At 42.6% G+C, this 27234-nt stretch overlaps 2 protein-coding genes across 6 annotated transcripts in view; both read left to right on the plus strand.

The window, feature by feature from the left end:
* PAIP1 (poly(A) binding protein interacting protein 1) overlaps nt 1-12774 on the plus strand; it is a 37093-nt gene extending 24319 nt beyond the window's left edge. The window contains exons 5-10 of the mRNA XM_015567638.1: nt 1206-1317; nt 2645-2806; nt 5284-5457; nt 7187-7241; nt 9498-9591; nt 11604-12774. Of these exons, the coding sequence (XP_015423124.1) occupies nt 1206-1317; nt 2645-2806; nt 5284-5457; nt 7187-7241; nt 9498-9591; nt 11604-11697 (691 nt within the window). The 3' untranslated portion in view covers nt 11698-12774. The remainder of the gene's footprint in view (nt 1-1205; nt 1318-2644; nt 2807-5283; nt 5458-7186; nt 7242-9497; nt 9592-11603) is intronic.
* Nucleotides 12775-16890: 4116 nt separating this feature from the next.
* LOC102767128 (chromosome unknown open reading frame, human C5orf34) overlaps nt 16891-27234 on the plus strand; it is a 22638-nt gene continuing 12294 nt past the window's right edge. For 4 of the 5 annotated variants that reach the window (XR_001514875.1, XR_001514874.1, XM_015567659.1 and 1 more), the window contains exons 1-6: nt 19000-19142; nt 19591-19822; nt 19966-20055; nt 22029-22672; nt 24269-24370; nt 25468-25591. Coding sequence is in view for 3 of the 5 variants with exons in the window: in XM_015567659.1 (XP_015423145.1) it covers nt 19628-19822; nt 19966-20055; nt 22029-22672; nt 24269-24370; nt 25468-25591 (1155 nt within the window). In the remaining 2 variants the exon portion in view is untranslated. Of the gene's footprint in view, nt 17198-18999; nt 19143-19590; nt 19823-19965; nt 20056-22028; nt 22673-24268; nt 24371-25467; nt 25592-27234 lie in introns of those variants that run through there. The other variant, XM_006769470.2, reaches the window with a different exon arrangement.

A 27234-nucleotide genomic window follows, 5' to 3' on the forward strand; every position in this document is an offset into this window, starting at 1 on the left:
AGTTTTAAATATATTTTTATTGAATTCAGAGAGAAAGGGGGAGAGAGAGAGAGAGAGAGCGAGCAACATGAATAATGATGAGAGAGAATCATTGATCGACTGCCTCCTGCATGCTGCCCCCTACTGGAGGTCAAGCCCGAAACCCCGGCATGTGCTCTTGACTGGAATCAAACCCAGGACCCTTCAGTCTGCAGGCTGACGCTCTATCCACTGAGCCAAACCAGCTAGAGCTGTCGTGGGTGTGTTTATGGTTGATTCATAAAGATAAATCCTTCGTCAAGAAGTGACTTTTTTCTTCCAAAAAAAGCGCTTTACAAAGCAACCTAAACTGGTCCTTTATTAATGAAAGCCATTTAGTCTCCATGAGTTCCTCCCTTGGTCTTTAAAAGAACTGCCAAGATTAACTTTATGAAAACACAACTGTCCTACCTTATCACCACCTTCCTAATAGAGATAAGGAAAAATACTGACCACCAACATGGTAACAGTTACAAGTCCATTTAAAAATCTGCGTTAGCAGTAGCTGACTCTCTAATTCACTGACAGGCAGCAGCAGGCTCGCTGTGATGGCTTTAGAACCCTTGTGGGAACTATGTCCATGAAGCTTTCTTTTTTTACTTATGTAAGGCAAATGGGCCAATTCAGGGGGAAGTAAGTTATTTGACTCCTTCAGTCTCTATTAGGAATAGAGACCAAATCAATTGCTTTCTATGTGTCTGTTCAATTGGGGACTTCCCCTTTTCTCTGATCTCTGTACTGAAAATTACAAGGATAATGGGCTTAATAAGAATTCATTTTATTTTCAGTGTAGGTGGAGGCCATATTTATGTATTTTTAAAGATCTGTTTCAAAGTTCATGTATTAGAAAGAGAACATTTTACAGAGACAGGTTGGGTAAAACAAGTGCCACTTTATGTGAACCTCATAAAACCTTTGTTGTTTAAACTTAACTACCACTTGATCTCACAGGTTTATTTTCAACTATTCCTATCAGTTCTTAAAACCAGGCATCTCGGTAAGAGAAGATGATGTGTAGTCTGCTCTCTACACTAGTCAGGAACATTTTTATTATAGAAAGTCAGGGCCGTGGTGCATTGCACTTGCCTCTGTATCGCTTGTGAACAACCAGACCAACAAATGGTCATCTTGTTTGACTGTTTAAAAAACAAAACAATGTGAGATTATAAAAGGTTTATCTCTATTAGATGTCAGACTGAATATGAACTTAGAGATCAAGCTGCAAAGGGGGATGAAGCAACTCGGAAACGATTCCATGCCTTCGTGCTCTTTCTGGGAGAACTTTATCTTAAGCTGGAGGTGAGGAGTCATTTTCTTTTGTTAAGTACTTTTGTTAAGTACTTTTGTTAAGTAAAGCTTGCGAACAAATTGATCTCAATAAGGAATTTGTGTTTACATTACTTTTACAACATAAAGAGTGAAATGGGAGAGAAAATGACGACTCAGTGCCTGTCTTCCTGTTCCAGGGCAAGGTGCTGAGTAGTTCTGAGCATTGGAAAGTCTTCATGTGCTCCACGGGCGTTTAAGCGGTTAAAATGTAGACATGCATACTTCTTTGGATTCTTGCCTCAGGGACATTAGTACACGTAACATGTTGACATTCAGATGGTGACTGAAAAACAACTTGACCTACGGGACATAAATCTTTGAGTGAAGAGGGGAGAGACTAGAGTTTGGTTGTTATACCCAATTCACCCAGATTAGGTCTTGGTCCTGTTTTATATGTTAATCTTCCACATAAAATGCATTTGTACAAAGGGTACAGCTAACCTTATTTGTAAATTGGTGGTATGTGAGCATATGCTGGTTAGTAGGCAATTTAAGTCGAGATAGTACTTTGTAAAGGATATTCAGTTTGTTCTTTGACAAGTTAATCCTGACTAGTTAGTCTCAGATTCAGGTTTATCTATTTAAGCCTGAATTGGGGACTTAGCACCATAAACACCACTGAAAAGACAAGAATCCACCATCAGATGTACATCAGGGCATCTACAAGTCTTCATCCAATCCAGTGCCCACTTGACTGTTCCTTTTTATCACGGAGGCTCAGTTTTATAAAACTTTCATGTCTTAATCTTTTCTATTGTTATGAGCCACAATAAGAGCACCAGTGCAAACGTGCCTTGGACGGAGAGCCGTTTAAGATGCTCTGCATTTCTCCTTGGATGTTATGGTGCTGTGTGGGGGAGGGGGAAGACCAGGCATGGCTCTCGAGCCTGAAGTTCTTCCAGCCAGAGAGCCAAGACACGTAGGCCATTCTCATGCAAAACCAGAGTATTTGTAAACAGTATATGAACCGCAGAGTAAAATGCTGTGTGTTCCCCAAAAGGGGGGAGGTAGCTTAGTAGACTAGAGATGCTTCATGAAGCAGTAACATTCAAGGAGGCTTACGTGATCCAGACCACACATTACATGTGATAAATGAAGTTTGACCTATAGTTGACTAGTTCTATTAGAAATTTTAGTTATATGTAAGGTAAGTCTAATTTTGTGAAGGTATCAGAGTGTGTCCCTATGATTTTTGTATCGTTTTAAAGTGCTTATTTTGCCAACACTTTGTTAGATCATTTATCTATCTGTATCATGTTTTGGCATAGTTGCTGTTCATTTTCTTTTATCCCCAAAGATCAAAGGAACAAATGGGCAGGTTACAAGAGCAGATATTCTTCAGGCTGGTCTTCGGGAGTTGCTGAATGCCCTCTTTTCTAACCCTGTGGATGATAACCTAATTTGCGCAGTAAAATTACTAAAGGTAGGTTTTACTTATTTTCTTTCCTTAAAGTGTAACTAACTGTTCTACCCATCTAGCATATAATTTGGAGAAAGGAAAGTAGATATATGATACACAAATGAATTCAACATAGTTATTACGTTAAGTTAAATATTGACATTTTATTTTGCTCTGGAATTTAAATATATTAGAAAAGCAATACATGCTTATTTACTGTAAGAAGTGGATTTTAGAGTGAAAAATGGGAGTCCTTCGCGGTGCCCCTTCCTTCCCCACGTCTGTAGGTGTATCTCATAAGTACCATCTGACTCTGCTGCTTTACCACCTACGGAAGATCTTAGATCTTTGCGTGGCACACAAATTGACTTCTTTCTGCAGTAGCTTCCCAGTGTTCCGGTGTTTACATGCACATTGTTTACCCATTGTTGCCGAATAGTGGATTACTTTTAATTTAGCCTCGGCAGCATTGTTGATAATCGTTCATCGTCTTTATATAGGTTAAATGCCTGCACATAGGTTTGGTGGACCAGAGAGCATGTATACCCTAATTTGATAAGTACAGATGCTCCTTGATTTAGGATGGGGTTATGTCTCCCTAAACCCACTGTAAACTGAAAATATTGTAAGTTGAATATACATTTAATACACCTAAGCTACCAAACCACAGAGCTTAGCCAAGCCTATCTCAGACTTGCTCAGAACACTTCCATTAGGCTGCAGTTGGGCAGAATCATCCACCACATGAAAACACAGTTGAGTATCGGTTGTTTGCTCTCCTGATTACATACCTGCTGGGAGCTGCAGTTCATAGCCATTGTCCAGCATCCTGAGAGAGGATCGTACCACAGTCATCAGCCTGGGGGAAGATAAAAAATTCAAAGCAGTTTTAGTTTCTACTGAATGCTTATTGCCTCTGAACCACTGAAAAGTTAAAAAAAAGTTATAAGTCTAGTCCCGCTGGCATGGCTCAGTGGTTGAGTGTTGACCTGTGAACCAGGAAGTCACAGTTCGATTCCCAGTTAGGGCACAGGCCCGGGTTGCGGGCTCAATTCCAAGCATGGGCGTGGCATGCAGGAGGCAGCCAATCAGTGATTCTCTCTCATCGTTTCTGTCTCTCCCTCTCCTTTCCTCTCTGAAATCAGTAAACATATACTTAAAAAATATATAACTCTATCTCTGACCAATGTAGCTAAGTTGGTTGGACCACTGTCCTATATACCTAAAGGTCGAGTATTCAACCTAGAATCCCCGGTTGGGGTGCCTACCGGCAGCAACTGATCGATGTTTCTCCCTCTCCCTTCCTCTCTCTCTCAAAAATCAGTAAAAAGGAAAGAAAGAAAACATATCTTCAGGTGAGGATTTAAAAAAAAATATTATAAGTCTAACCGTCATAAGGTGGGGACCTTCTATCATGCCAAATTTCTCTTCCAAACACGTAACCACAGTGTATTCCCACCCCTCTTCCCATCTGTATCCTTATCAGTGATAGATGCAAGCAATCCTGGGGTTGGTTTTGTCAGATGATGTAAAAAGGAAAACCTCATTTCAGTTTGCATTTTCCTGATCACTAGTGAAGTTAAGCATTTTTTTATTAGACATGATTTAGCTTCTGTGAACTACCTGTGACATCCTTAACTCATTTTTTTCCCGATGAAGTGTTTGTTTTAATTCGTTGCTTCAATACTTATTGCACCCTGCATGTTTCAAAAAGTGACATATTGATTAAAATTGTACAACCTACCTTAGTCATACAGGGAGTAAGCCATAGTCATCCTATATAATAAAAGGCTAATATGCAAATTGTCCCCCAGGAGTTCAACTGGGAATTCAACCAGTGGCGGGGCCAGCCGGCCTCGATTGGGGCAGGCTGGCAGGACCCCACCTGTGCATGAATTCATGCACCGGGCCTCTAGTTAACACATAAAACCTTTGGTTAAAGATCTGCTATAGTTCATTGGTTTCTTTCAGTCAAGAAGGTATTGAGATACCTGAGTATTAGATGGTAGAGAACAACTAGGAATATTTAACTTTTGTTTAAAGAATGCTTTGGGTGGCCCTAGCTGGTTTGGCTCAGTGGATAGAGTGTCAGCCTGCAGACTGAAGGGTCCCAGGTTCGATTCCGGTCAAGGGCATGTGCCAGGTTGCAGTCTCAATCCATAGTAGGGGACGTGTAGGAGGCAGCTGATCAATAAATCTTTTTCATCATTGATGTTTCTCTCCCTCTTCCTCTCTGAAATCAATAAAAATACAGAGAAACCTTTTATTAAAGGCATAGTATTTTACCTGTGGCTTCTGCTCACTTAGCCATTTTTCCTCAGTTATTCAGTAAATGCCTAGGTGTACTACTCTGAAGCATAGATATGCTTGCAGGATGGCCACTGCATTTAGGAACCATATGTTACTTACATGGAACAAATTTCAAGGCTATTTTTTTTAAGGGTGAATTTGTGTCATTATAGGAGAGGTGTGGAAAATTAAAGCATTGACTGTACATGTTAAATTGGTGAAGTGGTGGTAGGAGTCTGGTGTTTTAGAGCCTGACAACACACAGGGTGGATACTCACTCATCCTTTTCCACTTCTGTCTGCAGAGACGTGAAGCAGATGCTCTTGAAGCTTGTAGAGCTCCGGTCAAGTAACTGGGGTAGAGTCCATGTAACCTCAACATACAGAGAAGCAACACCTGAAAATGACCCCAACTATTTTATGGTATGCCAGTGTTTGCTGTTTAAATGTTGCTTATTGCTTGAATTCAACTTTGGAAATTTCTACGAGTTACATAAAGCCATTCCCAGAATTTAATGCCTAATAACTCTTCACTGGCTTACAGTCCCTGGCAGCAAGCAGAGCAGGTAAATAGAAGAGACATGGGTTCCTCCCATGGCGGATGGACTAGAGAAAGAGCCACCCAATGGCCAGGGAAATGATGAGACTTGGACTTAAGTGAGTGTAGGGATTCCAGGAAACTGTTTCCCAGGGAATTCATAACCAAGGCCTGCAGCTCAAACTGTTACTTTGTATGTTATCATAAAGGAAACTAAGAAAATAAAAATGATTACCAGGCCAGTGATCCCGGAAGCTCCCAACACGACCAAACACAGCAGTTAGGGAGGAACTAGAAGCCAGGTGCACAGATCCGTGTGGTGGGTTCCTTTGGCCTGGCCTGCGGGGGTCAGGCCGAAACTGGCTCTCCAACATTCCCCAAGGGGTTCTGGTTTGCAAGAGGGTACAGGCCAGGCCAAGGACCCCCTGGTGCACGATCGGGACTGGGGAGGGACCACAGGAGGGCTCCAGGGCATGTCCGGCCCTTGCCCAGTCCCGATCGGCCGGACCCCAGCAGCAAGCTAACCTACCAGAGTTGGAGCGTCTGCCTCCTGGTGGTCAGTGCGCATCATAGCGACTGGTCGAATGGTGGGACACTTAGCATATTAGGCATTTATTATATAGGACTAGGGGCCCAGTGCATGAATTTGGGAACCTGGAACTTTGGGCCATGGTGGGCACAGGGGCAATTCTCAGCCCATCCTCTGCACCTCCCGGCCCCTCCTGTCATGGCCCCCAGTCCCCTGTCTGCTGGCAGCCCCACTCCCACCGCCATTCCCACGTGCTGATGGCGCGGAGCGATTGGGGCCAGCGCTGTCAGCGGGTGCAAGTGGCGGCTGCTGCCCTGATCACCCCTCAGGAGCAGGGGGAGATGGAGAGGCCCTTAGGGGCAATCAGGGCTGGCAGCCGCTGCTTGCACTTGCTGACGGCACCAAGTGATTGGGACTGGCGCTGGACACTGGCAACAGGTGCAGGCAGGGCCAGTGCCAGCAGCAGGTGCGAGTGCCAGGTGGGATCACAGCGTGTGGGAGCAAAGAATTTTCAATAATCACCAGAGGCTCGCCCTGATGACAGCAGCCAGTGCCCCACCTTGGTCTGGTGCCCCAGTTCACCTGCTCCACCATCCTGCCGTGGGTGACACCGCCACGTTTCACACTCTGCCACCTGCTGCTGATGCCCGCCATGTTCCGCGCTCACCCCCTGGTGGACATCGTAGCGACTGGTTGTTCGGCTGTTCAGCCATTCGGTCTGTTTGCATATTAGGGTTTTATATATAGGTTGCTCCTACAACCCCCATCTCAGAAAAATGGTGGGAAGGGGAAACCAAAACAATCTGAGTGGATGCTGAGTCACCCTGCACCGCAGAACAGTTCACTGTGAGTAACAGACCGTAGACACAGTGCTAGAACAAGAACTCGAGATAATAGAATGAATCTGAAGAGCAGAGATGTTCCCAATGAAATGGCAGTAGCAGCCGGGAAGCTCGTGTTTGCTGGTTCTTACATTGCATTATGAGGTGCAGCTGGGTGGCATCAGCCATGCTTCATTGATAATGTGCTCCTAAAAAATCAATTGTGAGACGATGACATGTTTTTGTCCCTTTGTTTCATCCTAGAATGAACCAACATTTTATACATCTGATGGTGTTCCTTTCACTGCAGCTGATCCAGGTATCTTGTCTCATGGTTCCCTCCCCACCCCCCCAGCCCCTAGTTTTTGGTAAGATAGGAAATTACAGAAAATCATCCTTTCACCAGCACAGAACTGTAGCTTTTCAAAGAGTTCATATCATTCTGAAAAGGAAGGTGAAGGCTTGTCTCATATGCGGTGTTCTTTACAGTAACCACTAGAAGCCATTTCAAGTGGAATGTGTCTAATCACCCTAACAATGAAGGGTCCAGAGAATCCCTCAATTAAATGCCATCATTTTTATTTTGTATTTCCTCTCATACTTTGTTTTCATACTCTGAACTTAGGTGATTAGAATGGAAGGAAAAGATGGTTCTAATTCACTATGTAGTCAGCAGCTTTTATTAATATGGGTCAATACTTGCAGATACTAAGAATTACGGATTTTATTAATACTTGGTGGGTCAAAGTTTATTAAAAATCTAAACCTCTGCATGCTTCCCCTTCCAGGAAATGGCATTTGTAGAAGCATTGCTTGTGATAAATGAGACTGCAGTGTGAGCAAGAGAGAAATTTCCCATTTAGTACAAACTACAACCAGCTGATGGTCAGCATTTCCCCATTTGTCCCGTTGGGTATCAGGCTCCGATTATCCCTGCCTGTAGCAAGGAATGTAGGAAGGAGAAATGGCTACTTAACTTCCAGCTTTAAATTAGGAAACATTAAAAAGAATATGAAAACCACAAAGAACTGACTTGTTGATTCACAGTCAAGATTAAACTAAGTTTGGGACCAGGGAGAGGTCATTGGCGGGGGGGGGGGTATGTAATACTTTAAACAATAAAGAATTTTTAAAATATATATTTTATTGATTTTTTAGAGAGGAAGGGAGAGAAATAGACAGTTAGAAACATCGATGAGAGAGAAACATCGATCAGCTGCCTCCTGCACACCCCCCACTGAGGATGTGCCCACAACCAAGGTACATGCCCTTGACTGGAATTGAACCTGGGACCTTTGAGTCTGCAGGCCAACGCTCTATCCACTGAGCCAAACCGGTGCTGGCGGTAACTAGTTTTTATACATTGATCCATTTTGTTATTCAAAGGTAAAGACTCGACACAGACATGCTAATCTTATAAGACACGCAGTCACTGTGCTTCAGGCAGTTGGCAGACGGAGAGCTATCCTGTCACCCGTATTGCCTAGGAAGAGCCCACTGAGGGAAAGGTGGTAGCGCTGAAACATTTATTAGGTAGCTACCTCCCAGCTGTCTCTAGGACAGGGAAGGAAAGAAAATGCTCGGAGCCGCGTTAGGGTGGCCTCCACTGCCTGAGGAACATGGAAAAGTGGCCATTACCTGCCAGCCAGATAGATAGATCACTTTACCCCCTTGGGGAGGATAACAGAGCCCAGAAGCCAGGGCGTTTGATTGAAATCTCTCCTTGTGGAAGGAAAATAGGAGAGAATGGAGAACACGTGTTCTTCCCCACAAACTATATAGCCAGTATTTTGCCTGATGGAAAGAAGCAGGAGAGAATGTAGACAGCATACACATAGCCTGTGAAATGTCCTCTGGTATATGCACAGTGGCTTTGATTTCCAACTTACATTTAGAGGAATATGTATATAATTTAGAGGAATATGTATATAATTTAGAGTCATGAGGATGCAGGGGGCAGAAGCAAGCCAATTAGGATAGGTTTTGTAAAAGCTATTCTTAAATATGTAATTAAGCTCACTTACTAGATCAGTGGTTGGCAAACTCATTTGTCAACAGCCAAATATCAACAGTACAATGATTGAAATTTCTTTTGAGAGCCAAATTTTTTAAACTTAAACTATATAGGTAGGTACATTGTTATTAACTTAATTAGGGTACTCCTAAGCTGGCCTTTGCTAAAAACGTCCTCAACTTGATTGAGGTACGTTCGCTGAGGTCGACCCCTTCCAACTCTCCCATCCACACTCATCTTGTATACTTGTTTCGTCTGTCTCCTTTCCGAAAACCAACTTCTGCACATGGGCCACGAAGTTCTAATCGCACTGTACATGCACGCCTGTACATGGTATTTTGTGGAAGAGCCACATTCAAGGGGCCAAAGAGCCGCATATGGCTCGCGAGCTGCAGTTTGCCAACCACTGTACTAGATGAATATACACAGCTTACTGATGTTTAAACTTTGGATATACTTAAATGAAAAGTCATAATATTAAAATTTCTTAGGAAAAACTGGCTAATATTTCTTGTGAATTTTTCCAGCATTTAAATTTTTTCATTATTTCATTTTTCTTAGATTACCAAGAGAAATATCAAGAGTTACTTGAAAGAGAAGACTTTTTTCCAGATTATGAAGAAAATGGAACAGATTTATCAGGCGCTGGTGATCCGTAAGTTCTCTTTAGCTACTAACTTTATTTGTGAACTTTCTGTGGCCACAGCTTGTAGATAGAGTTTAGGCTGGAAAAAAGCAGATAATGAAAGAATATGCATTTTGATTAGATGGTATTATAGTGGTATGTAAGTAGTTCTTATTTACCAAAAATTTTCACATAATCATGTTGGAAAACACACAAACCATGATTTAAAAAAATACAAAACTATGATTTTTTAAATGTATCTATAGTTGAGGGGAAAAACTATTAAAATGTATACACAAGCATAATTCATTTTTATAAAATAGATTCTATTTTTATACCTAAGACTTTAAAATAAGCAGGTTCTACGCCAGTTTCTCCATCTACAAACTAGGAATAGTACCTGTCCTTGAAATTTTTGAGACATAAATGAGAATATATAAATGCTCTGGCACAGAACAAACAGCTCAAATCTTAGCTGTTCAAAGGATGACTTAAGATTGAAGAGAGGAAATTACTATATAAAAATATTGCTACTGATGGGAATTTGTAAGTTATGGTCTTATTCTCATATTTCATTTACCTATCATTCTTGATAATACAAATTTCTTATCACTTTCCATCAGATTTAACTACATTTTGTTATAGAAGGATGAAAAACCTGTGAGGATTAGCCCCAGCTCTGTTAACAGCTTATAGGAATTTGGACAGGCTGCTTGGGTCCTCTTCTTCCTCAGTGATGGGAAGAGTAAGTTAAATCTGTAAGGACCTACGCACACTTAGGAAAGGTCACCCCTGCTGGGTGTGCCACTAGAAGTTCAAGTTGTTCTTGGCTGCAGGTGATAGTGCCTGTCTTAAGATGGTTGTGAGAATTCAGTAAGGATGTGTGTATTAAGGCCTTCGTGGGCACTTAAATAGGAAAACATTGTTTCCATCATTTTAAACTACTGCATAGTTAGAAAAAATCTGAAATAGATGATCTCTAAAGTAGCTTCTTGCTATGAAAGTCTGATTCCAAATAGGTTATGACTAAGTTGACATTGTCAGAATACCATTTCTGATGTTAAGCATCATTAGAGGGGGATGGTACATTGAAATTATGTTCTAGTCCTATCTAATAATAGACAAACATGGTAATTGACCGTACCTTCGCTATACCTCACATTGGCTAATCAGCGCAATATGCAAATTAACCGCCAACAAAGATGGCAGCTAATTTGCATACTGCAGGCAGGGCGGGACAGCGCAAGCCGCCATCCAGGCCCCCCGCGTGCAACCCCAGAAGCCGCCTGCCTGTAGCCTGTGATTGGATCTGATCTGGGCCACAGGCTGGCCCCAGAAGCCCCAGAAACCTCTGGCGGAGGCGTCAGGCCTGGGCGGGGGGCAGAGCCGGCAATCGGAGGATGATGGGGGTCAATGCCTCTGGCAAAGGTGTCATGCCTGGGCAAGGGTGGAGCCAGTGATGGGGGGGAGATGGGGGTCCCCTACCGGACCCCTAGTTATAGTATAATTGTTGCTAAGCTAAAAGGTAAAGCCTTTGATTTAATTTTTAGATTAGGTTAAAGAATTTAACATATGTCTAAAGTATAGCAGAATCTTAACTTCAAAGACAAGGGACTCCGAATCCACTGTAAAACTTAACACACCATACTAAGCTTTTGTTGTCTGAGGACTGACATTTAATGTAATTCTAAACAGTGCTTGTGTTCTATAACTCAGTCGAGGAAAGTTACACCAGATACCTTTCCTCATGACTTAGCATCTTAGACATTTCCTTTTTTTTTTCCTTTTTGATTTCAGAGAGGAAGGGAGAGGGACACAGAGGGAAACATCAATGATAAGAGAGAATCATTGATCGCTGCCTCCTGCATGCCCCCTGCTCTGGGGATTGAGCCGGCAACCCGGGCATGTGTCCTGACAGGGAATCAAACCATGACCTCCGGTTCGTAGGTCAGTGCTCAACCATTGAGCCATACCAGTCAGGCCTACACATTTTCTGCATGGAAAAACATTAAGCTTATGAGTCATCTTTGCTTCTTTCACAGATACTTGGATGATATTGATGATGAAATGGACCCAGAGATAGAAGAAGCTTATGAAAAGTTTTGTTTGGAATCAGAGCGTAAGCAAAAACAGTAAAGTCAAATTTCAACGTATCAGTTTTATAAAGCAGTTTAGGTTATGGTGACTTAGCAGAACACAGGAAAGCAGGAAAATGTGTCACACTTATACCAAATTAAGGATGTTGAGTTATGTTACTAATGTATGCAACTTTAATTTTGTTTAACACTCTGCCAAAATAAACTTTATCCCCTATAACTTAAAATGTGTATATATATAAGATAGTTTATTATGTACAGTTAATTCCACTGTTTTGGCTGCAATAAAATCGATTTTGAAATAAATGAAATGTTGAAAGTAAGTTTTGCTAGCTGATTAGAAGCTTATCCTTTAAATTCAGCTTTTCTCGAAGGAAAATGTCTTAGTGTGGAAATACATATTACTGCAAAAATGTAGCATCCTTTTTTAAGAGATGAGTATATAGCTTTCATTTAGTTTTACATTGAGTGTCTCAATGAATTGGGTTTCAAGTATGAATCACAATCATAAAAATCTCTGGCACTAAAGTCTTAGAATATATAATTAATTTATTTACATATCCAGATGTTATTTGATACCAAGGGCTTTTAAAATAGAGTTAGAACTTCCAACTAAACAACCAAGAGTCTTCACTGAGGATAACATTGCAATTCTAAATTATTCAAATTTTTCATCTGATTTCATTACCCCACAGCCCAGGACATTATTCTACTTTCTTTATATGGCTTTCTCATTTTTATTTGGTAGCATGCGTTGCATTGACTTTTTTACTAGAGAATTTTGCTAGATCTTTGTCACTCAAGTTTTCATCTGCTTTGTAATTGATACACCTCGAGGATCACTTTTCTAATACTTTTACTATAATGTGGTATCACCTCAGTCCTATTTTTACCAAATGTCAAAAATCTTTTTCCAACTAACGACAAGTAAAGCTTATGTACAAAAGGATTGCTTGTAAATATGCATGTAAATAGTTCTGTTAATAACCCACTGTTTCACATTTGGTACACCTGTGTCTGCTACTACAGTTAGCTTTCCCACTTTTCTGCTTGTTTGTTCAGTCTGGATTAAAATTAGTCTTTGAAAATAAAATTGAAATAGTTTTGTTTCCTCTAAGTTTTTGGAGTGGTATCCTGGTATTGTAAAGAATCTGTTGTGAACTTTTTTATATGACATAAAATTATGATTTGAAATCAGAGAAACTACTAGGATAGAAGATACTCTATTCAATGTCTTTTTAGTAAGAATTCAGTTCACTAACAAGTCTAGTTGGAAAAACTAGCAAATGTAAAACATTGAAAATTTTAGATTCTTCGTTGCAAAAGGGAAATAGACAGGGTGGGGCAAAAGTAGGTGTACAGTTATTCCGATGGAAAATAATACAATAATTAATAAATAATACAAGCATGAACTCTGTTTCACATACCACTGTGCACCTATTTTTGCCCCACCCAGTACATGCAATTGGGGGTTTTGGAAATTGTAATAGAACTCTTTTTTTTTTTCCAAATGGCCCCTGTAACAAGGTGGCTATTACCTTAATCTGCAGTTCTCTAAAGATTGTGCTCGCTGTATAGCTCAGGGGCAGTGGAAGGTGGTGTGGGGAAGGGGCAGGACATTAGACCAGGGGGCAAGTATATGCTAACTGAATGCTTTAAACTTATAGCATTTGCTCTGTGAATAACATCCAGTTTTGTCCACTAGCTCATCGTCATTACCCCTGCTCTACTAATAACAGCCTCCAACAGAGTCAGTGTATGTTCCAGTTACTGGTGCTGCTTTAAAAACCACCCAAACTTAGTGTTTTCACACAGTAAGCATTTTAGTACGCTCATGGGTCCTGTGGCTCAGAATTTGGACAGGGCACAGTAGGGATGGCTTTTATCTATTCTACAATGTTTGAGGCTTCGGCTGGGAAAACTAAGGACTCAGGGATGTAATCCCCCGGGGTGTTCTTCACTTACATGGCTGATGACTGGAGGTGTTGCTAAGCCCATAGCAAATAGGAGGCCATCGAGGAAGGCCATGTTTTAACACTGCAACAGTACATAAAGGAAACTTTGGTCCTGTGCTACATTTGTTGGCCTTTAGGCCGTGTCTACAGAAAAATGGGTCAGTAAGTCTTTTGTCAGGATTATCTGTGCAAGTCTCCAGTGGATGCCACAGTCTTCTGGCAATAAAGTACAAATATTGGTCTGAACCTGGCGGTCATGTCAACAACTCAGACCCTCTGTCTGTGCTTGCAGTGCCCTTCAGCCAAAGACTACCAGGAACACAGCTGTTCCTGCACTTGCTGGGTTAGTAAGGCAGAATATACACCATGGCGAATTGTGGGTTGTGTCACTAAGAGGAGTTAGAAATAACTTATTATAGGGTTTGGGCTTTGGTTGGATAATTTGGGAGAGGATCTAAGAAATGAGGTTTACTCTAGATGTTATCAGAAAGCGGAGACAATTCTATGATTGGATATTTTATTAAATCTTACTGGGGGACAGATAGGTATAGGTTAAATTGTAGTTTGTTCCTTAAAAATAGTCACATTTAGCAAGAGAGGAGGATGCTTGGCTTGGAATGAAAGTTAGAAGTCCAGGATGGAAGGACTGAAATTTGGCTCAAACTGAAGAAAAAAAGAAAAGCCCTGCTGTTAACCAGGCTGGGAGGGCAGACGCAGTTAGCAGAAACGCTGTCTCTCCCAAGGTCATGCAACAACTATGAAATGTCATGACCCCTTCTTTCTTTGTGTGACCTGTTATGTTGATAATGACATCTCCAGGCGTATTAGCTACCCTCGCCCACCTATTACTGAGGACTGCAGTTGCTAACTGTCCTCGCTCATGAGAATATCCAACCTCCTCTTAGTCCTGCTGCAGACACCGCATCCAGCCCACAATTGGTCTCCCTCAGAGTTCCCTCAGCATCCTGCAGCAGGAACCCAGGCCTCACCCAGAAGTGGAGTGCCACTCATGCATGGCTCCTTTAGAGTGAGCCCTTGCTTGCAAGTCAGTCAATATGATTTTGTCAAACTATAGGCTTGAGCCTAGGGGTCTTTGGCTGACTTTAGCGGATATAAATAATTTAAGGTCATGCACACTACTGCCATTCGCATTAGCCTGGCAAGACGCCAAACCTGGATGAACCCTACACTGACTGCAGGCAGACAGCTGGAGGTCATATTTCTGGTAGGTTTGTACCCCTGTAAACTCTCAGTCAGGGGCTATCAGCACTGCATTATCTTACTGTTCACTCCTCTTTTCAACCCTCTCCACTCGATCCGCCCCTAACTGATGACTTGCTTCACAGGGAAAAAGCACAAATACATAAATACCTGGAACTGTTTTTAACTCCTACCCTCCCCCTCAAACACTCACATTCAATCATTACCAAGATTATATAGTTTATCTAAACATTTCTTGGAGCTGTGATCCATTCTCACTGCCCAGTCTGAATTTTCACCTCTCGTTTGTTTTTCAAAAGCGTCCTATTGGGTTCCCACATATGCTCTTGCATCCTACAATCCATTCTTCACTCAGCAGTTCCAGGAATATTTCTAAAGTACAAATGGCATCACAAACCCCCCCCCCGTTGTAAGCAATTCACATATGGGAGTTTCTCAGATATCGGAGAGGGAAAAGGTGGGAGAGGGATAGGACTTAAGTTAGCCCCATGTAATACAAACTGAAGTCACAGATCAATGAAAACAGGATTGTCTGAGGTTGCCCTTGTTATACTTTACATAAGGCAGAGGTCAGTTTGCATATCAGTCTTTTGAAAAATGGAGATGAATTTAAGGAGTTAGATTTCTCATCCCTTGGTGCTGCCAGCTTTGCACAAAGCCCTTAGAATAGTTTGCCGTTGCTTTTAACATCAAGTCCATCATCCATAAATTCCTACTGATCTTGCCCCTGCCTACCTCGAAGCTGCATTTCAGGCTTCTCTGCCCTGAAGGCCTCTTTTCTCTCTCAACATCCTTAAACCAAACTGGTGTTCTGGCCTCAGGGCCTTAACAGGCTGTTACCGCAGCTTGGACACTGTTCTCCACCTGGCTAGTTCAGAGCGGGTTAGCTCGCTAGTTTAGGCAGGTTTAGAACGTTTTAGGAATAAGAAGGGGCCTGTGGGGGAAGGAATACATAATGGAGACTTGAAGGCGCCAGGGTGTGTATCTTGTACAGAGAGTAGAGAAATGGAATAGGCAAATAGAAATATATCCTAAACCAAAAGGCATCGCGGGCCTGAGCCGATAAAGTGCCCATAAGTTAAGCCCAAAGTAGCCCTGACCTGAGTCGCTGGGCGGGCCATGAGAGAAGGCCTTCTCTCCAACACCTGGGAGAGCTGAGAGATGCATCAAAGGGACTTCAGCCAACAGGGGAAGGGGGAAAAAGGGGGTGGGGGTGGGCACCACGTGGGCTCTAAGCTGGGAGCTAACTGTAGCACCATGACCAGTAAGAAGGGGTCGGGTTCAGACGAAGAGCTGCAGCCTATTTAATGCCAAAGACAGAGCGCAGCGGCCACCTTCCCAGGGGCCTCTGTCCGTGCAGGGGGGACGGGGTCCCCGGCTCCGAACTTAGAATGAGATTGTGAAGGCAGGGTCTGCCTGCAATAAAGCGTCTGTGCTTTTCACCGACCACCTTCCGCCCGTGGCTTCCTGCTTCGAAACCATCGAGACAAGAACCGGGAACCCAGGGCGTTTCCGTTCCGTGTTCGCGTTTCAATATCCTCTGTATGTCAGCGGGAGTGTTTCCTCCGCCCGGGCTGGGTCTACCCGTTATCTGCGGTCAGACCTCCGCGTTTTGTTTCCGGAACACTTACCACCACCTGATCAAGTTAACTGTCGGGTCGCCTCCTGCCGGTACTCTAGTTGCCACCCTCGACTGGCTCCGTCCCGCCTTAACCCGCGCGCCTCGCACCAGCCCGTCGCTGGGGACCCTAACCACCCGTGTAGTGACATAAATGGGCAGACCGGTCTACTCGCTGTTCAGATAAAGGCAGAGACACAGCTGAGACCAATTCCCGGACACCAACTTAGAAGGAAAGGCCTCCGCCTTTGGCCAGGTTCTTCCTCAGCAGCGTCACTGAGAGGTAACTGTCGTTCAATGACTTAAATAGGCGTCACTGCCCAACACCCCCGCGCGGGGAGCTCGCGGGCACCGGAAGAGGAGAGGACCAGATTCTGGGTCGGGAACCTCTCCCCCTAAACGCCTTCCCCACTTCCGGTTTCTCCCTGCTCCGAGCGCGGCAGGGGCGGGACTTCCGGCCTGGCTCGGCCCGCGGGGCGGGAAGGTTTGAATCGCTGTTGTTTGCCAGTGTTTTCCTCCGGGCTCTTCGCTGGCGCTTCCCCTGCTCAGCTACTCAGACCCGGGTCCTCCTGGCCCTGCGTTTGTGATTGTTTCCATCGAGCAGCTTCACTTGTTAAAATTAAGAACAATTCCTCGAGAAGCCGTCGTGGGCAGGCGCAGACGCCGCGGTTCCAGCCACTTGGCAAATCAAAGCGCAAGGGCGGTTGATGGGCCTCGTTACCACGACTTTTCAGCTCAGAACTGCCGTGAGTTCAAACGTTGGTTGCTTTGGTGAATTTGTTATGGCAACTAGATACGGCATTTTGGAAAAGCCAGGTTCCCTCTGATGTCAAGAACAGACTGAAGGCTTTTTGATCGTTAAACAGACATAATGTGCTGAGTGTTGAAAACAAACAGTAAGACAGTTGTGGCTGGAAATGTGGACTGGGGCGGATTTATGATGTGCCAGAAACTTTAGACATTCTACTGTCTCTTGTGTATGCTTTTAATTTTTTAAAAAATCACACCTGATTAAGCTGTTTATAAAAAATAAATAAATAACTAGGCCCAAAATAGAGACATTTTCCCAGTTGTTACCAGGAAAATGTTTTCTTCCTTTTTTATATGCATCTGTTTATTTGTTTTTTTGTTTCCTGAAATAGCAAGTAGACATCATATATATATAGGGTGCCCCCCCAAAAAAATGTATACACACCTTAACAGCTGATAGCTCACTTTTGAAACTGAAATGTATTTTAATAAGCACAGCCTTTACAGTCATTCGAAGTGTTTGTGTACATGTTGGGAGGACACCCTATATATGGCTATGAATATTTATTGCCATTTAACAAGTATGTAGACAAGTGATGTAAAGTGGTTGGTATGGGCTGGGTTGTGAAAGTTACCTATGACAGCAATACTGGAAATGGATTGGAGGGGCAAGAGGCTGGAAAAAGGTCCTAGATAGTTACAGGAAATGAGGGGAGAGTTGATGGCCTGAAGCAGAAAAGGAGGAGCCAGGTTCAAGAGAGAGGAAATCTACGGGACTTGTTACAAGAGTGTGGATGGAAAGAGAGTGAGATGTCAAATATTGCTAACATTGAGATACCATTAACTCAAACTGCACATTCAAGAAAAGCAAGATTTCTAAAATTTACTTATTCTTTCATCATTCAGTAAATCTTTGTTCCACCCTTATTATTTGCCAAGTATATATGCCAGGGGCACAACTGTGAATAAAACAAAGTCTCTGTTCTGATGTAAGTTTATATCCTAGTGGGAAAAGACCAAAATAACTAAATAAATAAAATCAGTTCTGACAGCGGTTAGATGCCATGAAGGAAGAAGATGACATGGATAAAAAGTGACTGGGAGCCCTAACCGGTTTGGCTCAATGGATAGAGCGTCGGCCTGCGGACTCAAGGGTCCCAGGTTTGATTCTGGCCAGGGGCATGTACCTTGGTTGCAGGCACATCCCCAGTGGGGAGTGTGCAGGAGGCAGCTGATCGATGTTTCTCTCTCATCAGTGTTTCTGACTCTCTGTCCCTCTCCCTTCCTCTCTGTAGAAAAAATACACACAATAAAACATATATTTTTTAAAAAGTGACTGGGAGGTGGTTGGGAGCAACTTTTATTGAGATTCTACAAAGTTACATTCATAATACTAGGCAGTGTCATATGTGTTGTCTCATTTAATCCTCACAGCACTGTCACTATTCCCATTTTACAGATAAGGAAACAAAGGACCTAGCTTATAGCTAGTAAATGGTGGGTATGAATGGAACTCATCCTCTGATTCCATTTCCATCATACCTATATGGAAAGCATAGCTGAAGACACAGAGTCACTTTAGAAGTGGAGAAGAGGAAATTGAAATGAGTGAGATGAGGATGAAACTAAGACCTAGGAGGTTAATTAGCATTTTCAGTAGTGACATGAAGATACTTCTTTTTTAAAAAAAAAAAATATTTTTATTGATTTCAGAGAGGAAGGAAGAGGGAGAGAGAGAAATATCAATGATGAGAGAGAAACATTGATCAGCTTCCTCCTGCACACCCCCTACTGGGGATCGAGCCCATAACCCGGGCATGTGCCCTTGACCAGAATCGAACCTGGGACCCTTCAATCCGCAGGCCCACGCTCTCTCCACGGAGCCAAACTTTCTAGGGCTGAAGATACTTCTTTAATGCCGGGCTAGGGACAAGAATCCAGGTATGTATGCTTTTCTTTTAGACCTACTCGTTACTTTTGGCCTGCCCTTTCCATGTATTACAAGTGATTTGCTGTATTCTTATTGCAAAGGTGGAATTTGTTTGTTATTTGAAATGAGATACTAAAGATATAATTTTCTGACATTGAACCTCAGGAGAAGTAAAGCCACTAAAATTATTCAGGCAGTTATAACTTGGTGGACTGCCTTCTACCTCTCTGTTATGTTTCCACCCTGGAGGAAAGCCTTAGGGGTTCCTCAAGGCACTCCGTCAGGAATGTTAATTTCAGATCATTTAAGTGTGTCCAGTTAGATAAATTTTCCTCCAACAAAAGTAAATGCAATGGCAGTATGTTTTACTTATGTTCTTAGAAAACGCACCAGCTAATTTGGGTGGAACTTTTGTACGTTAAGAGAACTATCGGTGCTACTGTTCCCTATTTCCCTCAGTCTTTGCCTTGGAAGGACATTACCCATCGTCATCGTGATGGTGGCTGAAGTGCGAATGGTGCTTTATGAAGACGATTCCCTGCAAGTACAGTACGCTGATGGCTCCAGACTGCAGCTTTCTCCCTGTGGCTCTGAATTTTTATTTGAAAAGGCACCTCCTGTTTCAGCACATCCTTTAGAACAACCAGAAAGAATTCGTCAGAGGACACACTTTGTTATTAGCACTTACCGAGTAAGTAAAGATGACGCAAACGTTGCTCGTTCAATGTTGTTGAGGTGGGCGGAATATGGAAGTAATTAGTATGCAGGATTGCTTCATACTAAGTAGTGGATTTTCAGTCATTTTTTTAAGATTATATTTGTATCGTTTTGTAGGAGCAACTACAGAGAGCCCTAGATTTTCGAAACGCTTTCGCCACTTGCCCTTTTTTATCTGAAAGCATTCTACCTCCTGAAAGAAAAAAGGTAAGTTTTTAAAAAAATAATTTTTGTGAGTAAGATTTGAGGGCAAGCAATTAGAAATAAGTAGTTTAATAATTGGCCTTTTTCTTCATGACACTTGGGAATAGACATGTTGCTGTAGAATGAATGCATAGTGACTTAGCATTCACCACACTAGAGTTACCATGTTTTGTATATATTGATTGAGACACAGAAGTTACATAATTCATTACCCTGTCTTTTTCTTTGTAGCCAAAGATTCTATGTAGAGCTTTTCAGGTTGGTGACTTTTTGATTCTTGGAGGTGTGAAAATTAAGAGATTATGCGGATATTTTTAGTAGCTTATGAATATTTATCTGTTAATGTGTAATAGAGATATGCAATTACTTATGGGTATGCAAATTTTATTCTTTTTGCTTTCACTCTATTTTGAACTTTTAGGAATAATAATCACTGTCATTTATCGAGGGTTTACTGTGTGCCACGAACGGGGAGTGATATTAAAAATATTTGCTAGCACCACATGCCTTGAGTCCCTGGTGATCAAAATTGGAGTCCGACCAGTCAGAAAAGGCATATTGGCTGGATACGCTCCTTTTGACAGGAACTAAGTCTCAGAGTTTCCCTGACTTGTCCATAGAAAGTTTCTTAGTGGCAAAGTCAGGATTTGAACCCAGCCTGTGTGTCTATTAACCACTTTCTGCTACCGTCACTTTGCTTGCCTGCCTGTGGAGTGGTTTTCTATTACATTGTCGCATGACAAAGAAGCCTTGAAAAACTGTAAGCTGGAACTTGGTCTACAAGGCTGTTTTCCCACTGTATCTATTGGAGTGACTATTCATTAAAAATGGGTATCTTGTTGGATTATCAGACAGTCTAGTTCTAAAAGGTGGAACTTTTTGAACCATCATCCTTATGGACCAGCTTGACTATTAATGAATAATGCCCTTAACTTTAGTGTACTGACATAGCACTGTAAATTTAAGAGGCTTTCCGACAATGGTTTTTGTAAATTTCAAGTTTTATATAAATAGAAGTTGAAATGGATAGCTGTTGGCAAGATGAACTAATTACAAGACTTTCGTGATGCCTCTTGTTTCTACCTTACATGAAAAGATGCATCAGGCACGGTTACTGTTACAAGTCTGTTTGCTATTGATCAGTATCCATTTACCTTTGAGTAATTTAGTTTTTTAAAAAGTTACTCTTGCCCAGCCCACGTGGCTCAGTGGGTGAGCATCAACCTATGAACCAGGAGGTCATGGTTTGATTCCCTATCAGGGCACATGCCTGGGTTGTGGGCTCGATCCCCAGTGTGGGGCATGCAGGATTTTAACAAGTTACTCTTTATGTCACCTGATATTTATTTTAGGGTCTGGTGTATCTAGGACAGGTACTTTAGTCCAGGTCATAACCCTTTGAGAGAACATATCCCTAGTTCTATTCAATCATTCAGTACCATTTATTAAATAACTCTCCCCTCCCCCTTGTTTTGAAACCTTATGCTGTCACATGTAACATTTTAAGATATCTTGAGTCTGTTTCTGTATTCTCTGGGTGGTTCTGCCAATTATTTTTATGCCAGTTTCATACCATTTAAGTTAATATAGTGCATTATAGTGCTATAGACGTCGATAGCCTTTTTGAGAGTAGAATTTTGGGAGGGACTCAAAATCTAATAATCTCTGATTCATTGTACATTAAAAAAATATGTCTAACACTAGATATAATCAGGATGATTTTTTCTTTTCTCATTTTTTTTCAGTGTGTGTGTGTGTGTGTTATCTCTCTAAAGAGATAATCTTAACAATATCAAATATTCTCTGGAAAGCCATATATTAGGCTGACACCTGGCTCTCTCTTTTTCATTCTGTCTAGGTAGTAAAACATAAAACTTTAAGAGCATTCTTACACAATATGTAGGTACCAGATGTATGGAAAATTTGGTCTGTTAACAGAAAATACTGACCATCTCTTTTCCCTCCCCTCAACTCAGCGTATCCTCATTGACATCCCAGAAGTGAGATGGCCCAGTCTTGGTACTGACGGTGGCATGATATGCACGCAGAGTGGCGCCGTGAAGGTACCATCTGTAGATGGTCATGCATACCTCTGTCTGCCCAAATCTCATCAGGAATTTACGGTACATTTTTTGTGTAAAGTGAGCCAGAAGCCAGGCTCATCTGTAGCATTGTCAGAAAAAAATAATCAGGCCCCAAAAGAACAAGTAGGAAAAGCAGACAAAACCCGTGCATATGGAAGTTTACCAGGACAGAGACAGAAGAATAAAGAGAACGAACTTCACTGTCAGATTGTGAAACCCAAAGGACCTTCCGAGAAGAAGCCTTGTGGGAACAGAACTGAGGTGGAGGAGACACTGCCTTTGCCTGGTCCCAAGCACAGCTGTGTCCACGCGTGGGTAGAGCAGCGCTGCTCTGTGTCCTCCTGTCCGGAGGAATGGAAATACCCTCTGTCTTTAGCACTTCGCTTTCATAGTAAAATCAGCAATATGTCTGGAACTGATGTAACTCCCCCCCAGAGTACAGTGTTAACGTCTGCTGCTGCAGAGGAAAGAGGAAAAGAGATTTCTGTTCTTCCCAGGGCCCTGCTGCTCAGCTGTCCTGTCCCACACCTGCACAGGTAATGTCAGAACCAGTCCTCCTCTAGATAATTTGTCTTTCTAAGTCATCTGATAGCAGTCGTAAGGAAAGTTCATTCGGTTCATCCAAACCTTGTTTAAAACTAATAGTAAATAATTTGCCTAGCAAATGTGTTGCTTGTTTCTTAACTCTGTGTCCACGGAATGAATGTTTATGGGAGGCCGACTGTACTAGATACATCGTTAAGCACAGAGACTACAGAGATGACTGAGACACATTCTCTGCTTTCTAGGAGCTTAGAGTCTAGAAAAGACTGTTGCTGAAAAGATGATTACTAAAGTGTGGTAAGGGATGGCCCAGGCACCTGTGCAGACCCCTGGGGAGCATCTGCTGCCACTGTTACCATGGTTGCTGGAGTGTAGATCTGACAAGTTTATGATCATGGGTTCTTTCTTTCACACTTGGCCTCCGAGGCCGTCTCTCTCTTCGGTTGATGTAAATATGTCCATTGTCAAAGGGGTAGGCATGGATGGCTAGGTAAAAACCTTTGACCTCCACTAACAGATGAATAACCTAATGATGATAGATTTGTAACAGGAACTTTGCATAAGTAGTGCAACAATAACAATAATAGCTAACGCCAAGCACTCAGTATGTGCTAGGCATGCTGTTTCATCCCCACAGTAACCCATGAGGTAAGTACTGTCTTTTATCAGCCCGTTTTGTGGAGGAACTTGAGCCACAGAGATGTTAAATAACCTGAGCAAAGTCTCACACTTGTACTTGGAGAATAGGGTCTGATCCCAGGTAGTCTCTAAGTACGTATCTGTTCCTCAGATAAAATATGGGAATGGTTTTCAGGCATGTCATGATAGTCTGTTTAAGATAGGAAAATCCAGTATTATGAGTATGCATCAAAAGAGATTGATGCTTCTAAATCAACAATTTTTCAATAACTTGCCACTGGCTTTAGATTGAAACCTATTACCCTTAAACATGGCTTAACAGGCCTTGCCTTTTCTGGTCCCTTCCCAGGTCTGTAGTCCTCCACTCGCTCACCACTCTACGCTTGCAGGCCCTGGAGAGTTTGCCCAAGCTATCATTTGCCACTGCGCCCGCTCTGTCTTCTGCCGGGAGCGCTCCTGCTAACTCATGTTCATGTCCAGGACTCTGAGTCAGCCTTCCTTCCTGAGGACGGTTATCCCCAAGGCCCTAGGCAGGATGAGGTCCTTACACAATCCTACAGTGTTCAGTAATTCCCCTTTCTTTATGTCAGTGTTTATTGTCTAACATCAGTGACCATGTTTGCTTTTTTTGGGTGTTATATCCCCAGTGTATTTACAGTGCCTGGCCACCATAGGAACATCAGTAAATATTGGTTGTTCAAATCCTGAATTTTAAAGATTGCTAAAATTGTTAATTTAGGTAATTCTGCTGAGATTCAATAGTGAGATTATTGAAAATGCATGGAAAATAAGACTCATTTTAAAATGTAATGTACTTTCATATTTTTACTTTTTTGATCTAATTAATTAAGCAAGGAATAAATCTTACTACAGTCACACTATTTTGTTGACTTCTCCAGGTAATTTTGTTGAGCAACCAGAATCCATAACTTGTATTTTATCCTTCACAGGTGGACTTTCTGTGATTCACTTTCGCAGGGGCAGTCTGATGAAGAAGAATATTCCTACTCTGAACTAGTGAAAGTGGTCTGGCACAAGGGTGTTACGTACAGGTAAGGTGCTGTGTTGGACTTGGAGCTGTGTAGTGATGTCACAGGGGACGGGACTAGCCTTGCAGATAAAGTACAAGAGAATACAGTTTGGCAGTGCCACCATGCTCCTGTGCCTGGCCCTGAGGCTTCAGGTCTCAACACCCTAATTATACTTGGACACACAGGGTTCTTGTTACTAATTCACATTAATCATATTCGCAAGATTTTTGCGACAGCTCCAAAGCCAGTGCGGGATTAGCTTTGCTAGTGAATGAGATACGCATGGCAGTATGTCAGCCACGCCTTCCAAGCAGGGGGGATCTAGTTGTCTGAATTAGTCACGTCAGAAGGTGCCTGGTGAGCATGGAATCGAGACATTAGATTCCTAAGGGAGATTTCAGCCTGCATTCACTCAGCAGATACCCACCGAGCGGCTGCTCTGTGCTGCACTATTCCATTGAAGAACCCTGCCTCTCTAGGGACTGGAATGCTGGTGCCGGCCAGATGAGAGCTCGCTCTGTACACAGTGCTGACGAGCACTGGGAACTGTGTGTTCTCGGGCTCTCCGTTTCCTGCACGAGGACCCACTTGTTCCTGACAACATACTAGTATTTTCCATCCATGTTTCAATAAAATGGACCTGGCTTATATCTTTATTTCTTATACACCCAATACCTTGATTGTTCATGACTACTCAGGTACAATGAGTCACCTCCTCTTAGGGATAGCTCCTTCTACACATGGCTAATCTCCTCATCAGGTATTGATTCTGCTAGTTTTATTATTAAAGTATAATCTTATGTTCAGGTTGTAGAGTTGTTATATTTAACTCCTATGCAATGAGCACTGCTTTGGTGACCATTATAGACCAGCAACTGTGATTGGCTGGGGGGATACCAGGGTAATAAGGGAAGATGCCTCACTTCTAGAAGCTGAGCTTAGTTACTGAAGTAGATAGATCCACCAATTCTGGGTGTTCTGTTCATTTTTTTGCCAAAAAAAAAATAGTTTAGCTGACTGGAGGAACAGAGTATGAAATTATCCATTTGCTGATAGGTTAAAAATTATACTTCTTTGCTTTTTTTTCTTTCTGTTCTTGTGTGTGTGTTTTTCCATAGACTTACCCATAAAAATGTGAACTCAGTAGAGATTTATCCTGGAGATGGATCTGTTTTCAAATCAGAAGGAGCTTATTTTGGGAACTATTTTACATACTATTCCATTCAAGAAGGATCAGAAGAGGTAGGCGGACAATGAGATCTCCACTCAAGATTTTTGGTCTATAGCTGTTTCTAAATAATTGTGAATATATTTGGAAAATTTGATTTCTATATAACATTGCTTGCTACTACTTAGTCTCAACAATCAGTATAACCTTACTGCCAGTATTGGCACAATAACTATTAACCACCTTATTTTTACTGTATTATCATCTTGTATTCTGTCTTCCATTCACCTAAGCAATTATGTTTAAATCAGAAGTTACATTTCTTCTGTCATAGAATGTATCAATAGGAAGTACTAAAACCAGCAGCATTACTTTGAATCAATATACTTCTTTGAATTATTATTTGTCAATTAAAAAGCACATTTTTTTCCCTAGCATGTATCGTTTGCATATTTTAAATACCCCCTAACTCCTAAATCATTATATTCAACTAAGAAGTTGAACAGATTGTTTTCTGGTGTTGAAAATAGTGAAACATAGCATTTAACATAGCATATCAAAATGTAATAATGTGGATATTTTGTTAATAACTCTTAATTTGCTCAGCCTGACATTTGACATCACCATTCAAAGGCATCACCATAGTATCACGTGGCTTTGCTTTGCAGGATGAAATACAATAAAAGCGTTGTCTTTTTCTATTACAGAGTAGGGCATGTAAGTGATAAGATTATCAGAGATACTAGGGCCTGGGGCGAATGTGGACTATTGAAAGAAATGAAAGTGCTGTTGTTCAGTAGTTAGAACAGAAATAGAAAATCGGGAGCGGGTGTGTCCAGATCAGGGCCTATCGGGGACCCGGCTGGCAGGGGAGAAGGGACCACGGGAAGTTGGCCAGCTGGGGGGAGGGACCACAGAATGTTGGCTGTGGGAGTGCACTGACCACCAGGTGACGGCTCCTGTGTCGAGCATCTGCCCCCTGGTGGTCAGTGCGTCATCATAGCAACTGGTCATTCGGTCGACTGGTCGTAATGGTTGCTTAGGCTTTTATATAGAGAGATAGACTAGAGACCCAGTGCACAGATTCATGCACAGGGGAGGTTCCTCGGCCTGGCCAGCAATTGGGGCTGATCAAGGCAGGCTGGCTTGGGGGGAGGGACCGCGGGAGGTTGGCCGGCCGCAGGAGGTTGGCTGTGGGAGCACACTGACCACCAGGGAGCAGCTCCTGGGTCAAGTGTCTACCCCCTGGTGGTCAGTGTGTCGTTATAGCAACCGGTCATTCGGTCGACTGGTCATAATGGTTATTTAGGCCTTTATATATATAGACTAGTGGCCCGGTGCACGAAAATCTGCACAGGAAGAGGGTATGTTCCTCAGCCTGGCCTGCACCCTCTCCAATTTGGGACCCCTCGAAGGATGTCCTACTGCCAGTTTACAGGGATCGGGCCTAAACCAGCAGTCGGACATCCCTCTCGCAATCCAGGACTGCTGACTCCTAACCACTCACCTGCCTGCCTGATTGCCTCTAACCACTCTGCCTGCCGGTCTGCTTGCTCCCATCTCCTCCCCCGCCCCCCCACGCTGGCCTGCTTGCCCCTACCTCCCCTCCCCACTGGCCTGCTCATCCCCAACTGGCCCCCCTGCTGGTCTGCTTACCCCCAATGGCCCTGCCCCCCACCAGCCTGATCACCCACAACTGCCCTCCCGTCTTAGCCTC

Source organism: Myotis davidii, unplaced genomic scaffold (genome assembly GCF_000327345.1).
Source record: "Myotis davidii unplaced genomic scaffold, ASM32734v1 scaffold143, whole genome shotgun sequence".
Lineage (NCBI taxonomy): Eukaryota > Metazoa > Chordata > Mammalia > Chiroptera > Vespertilionidae > Myotis > Myotis davidii.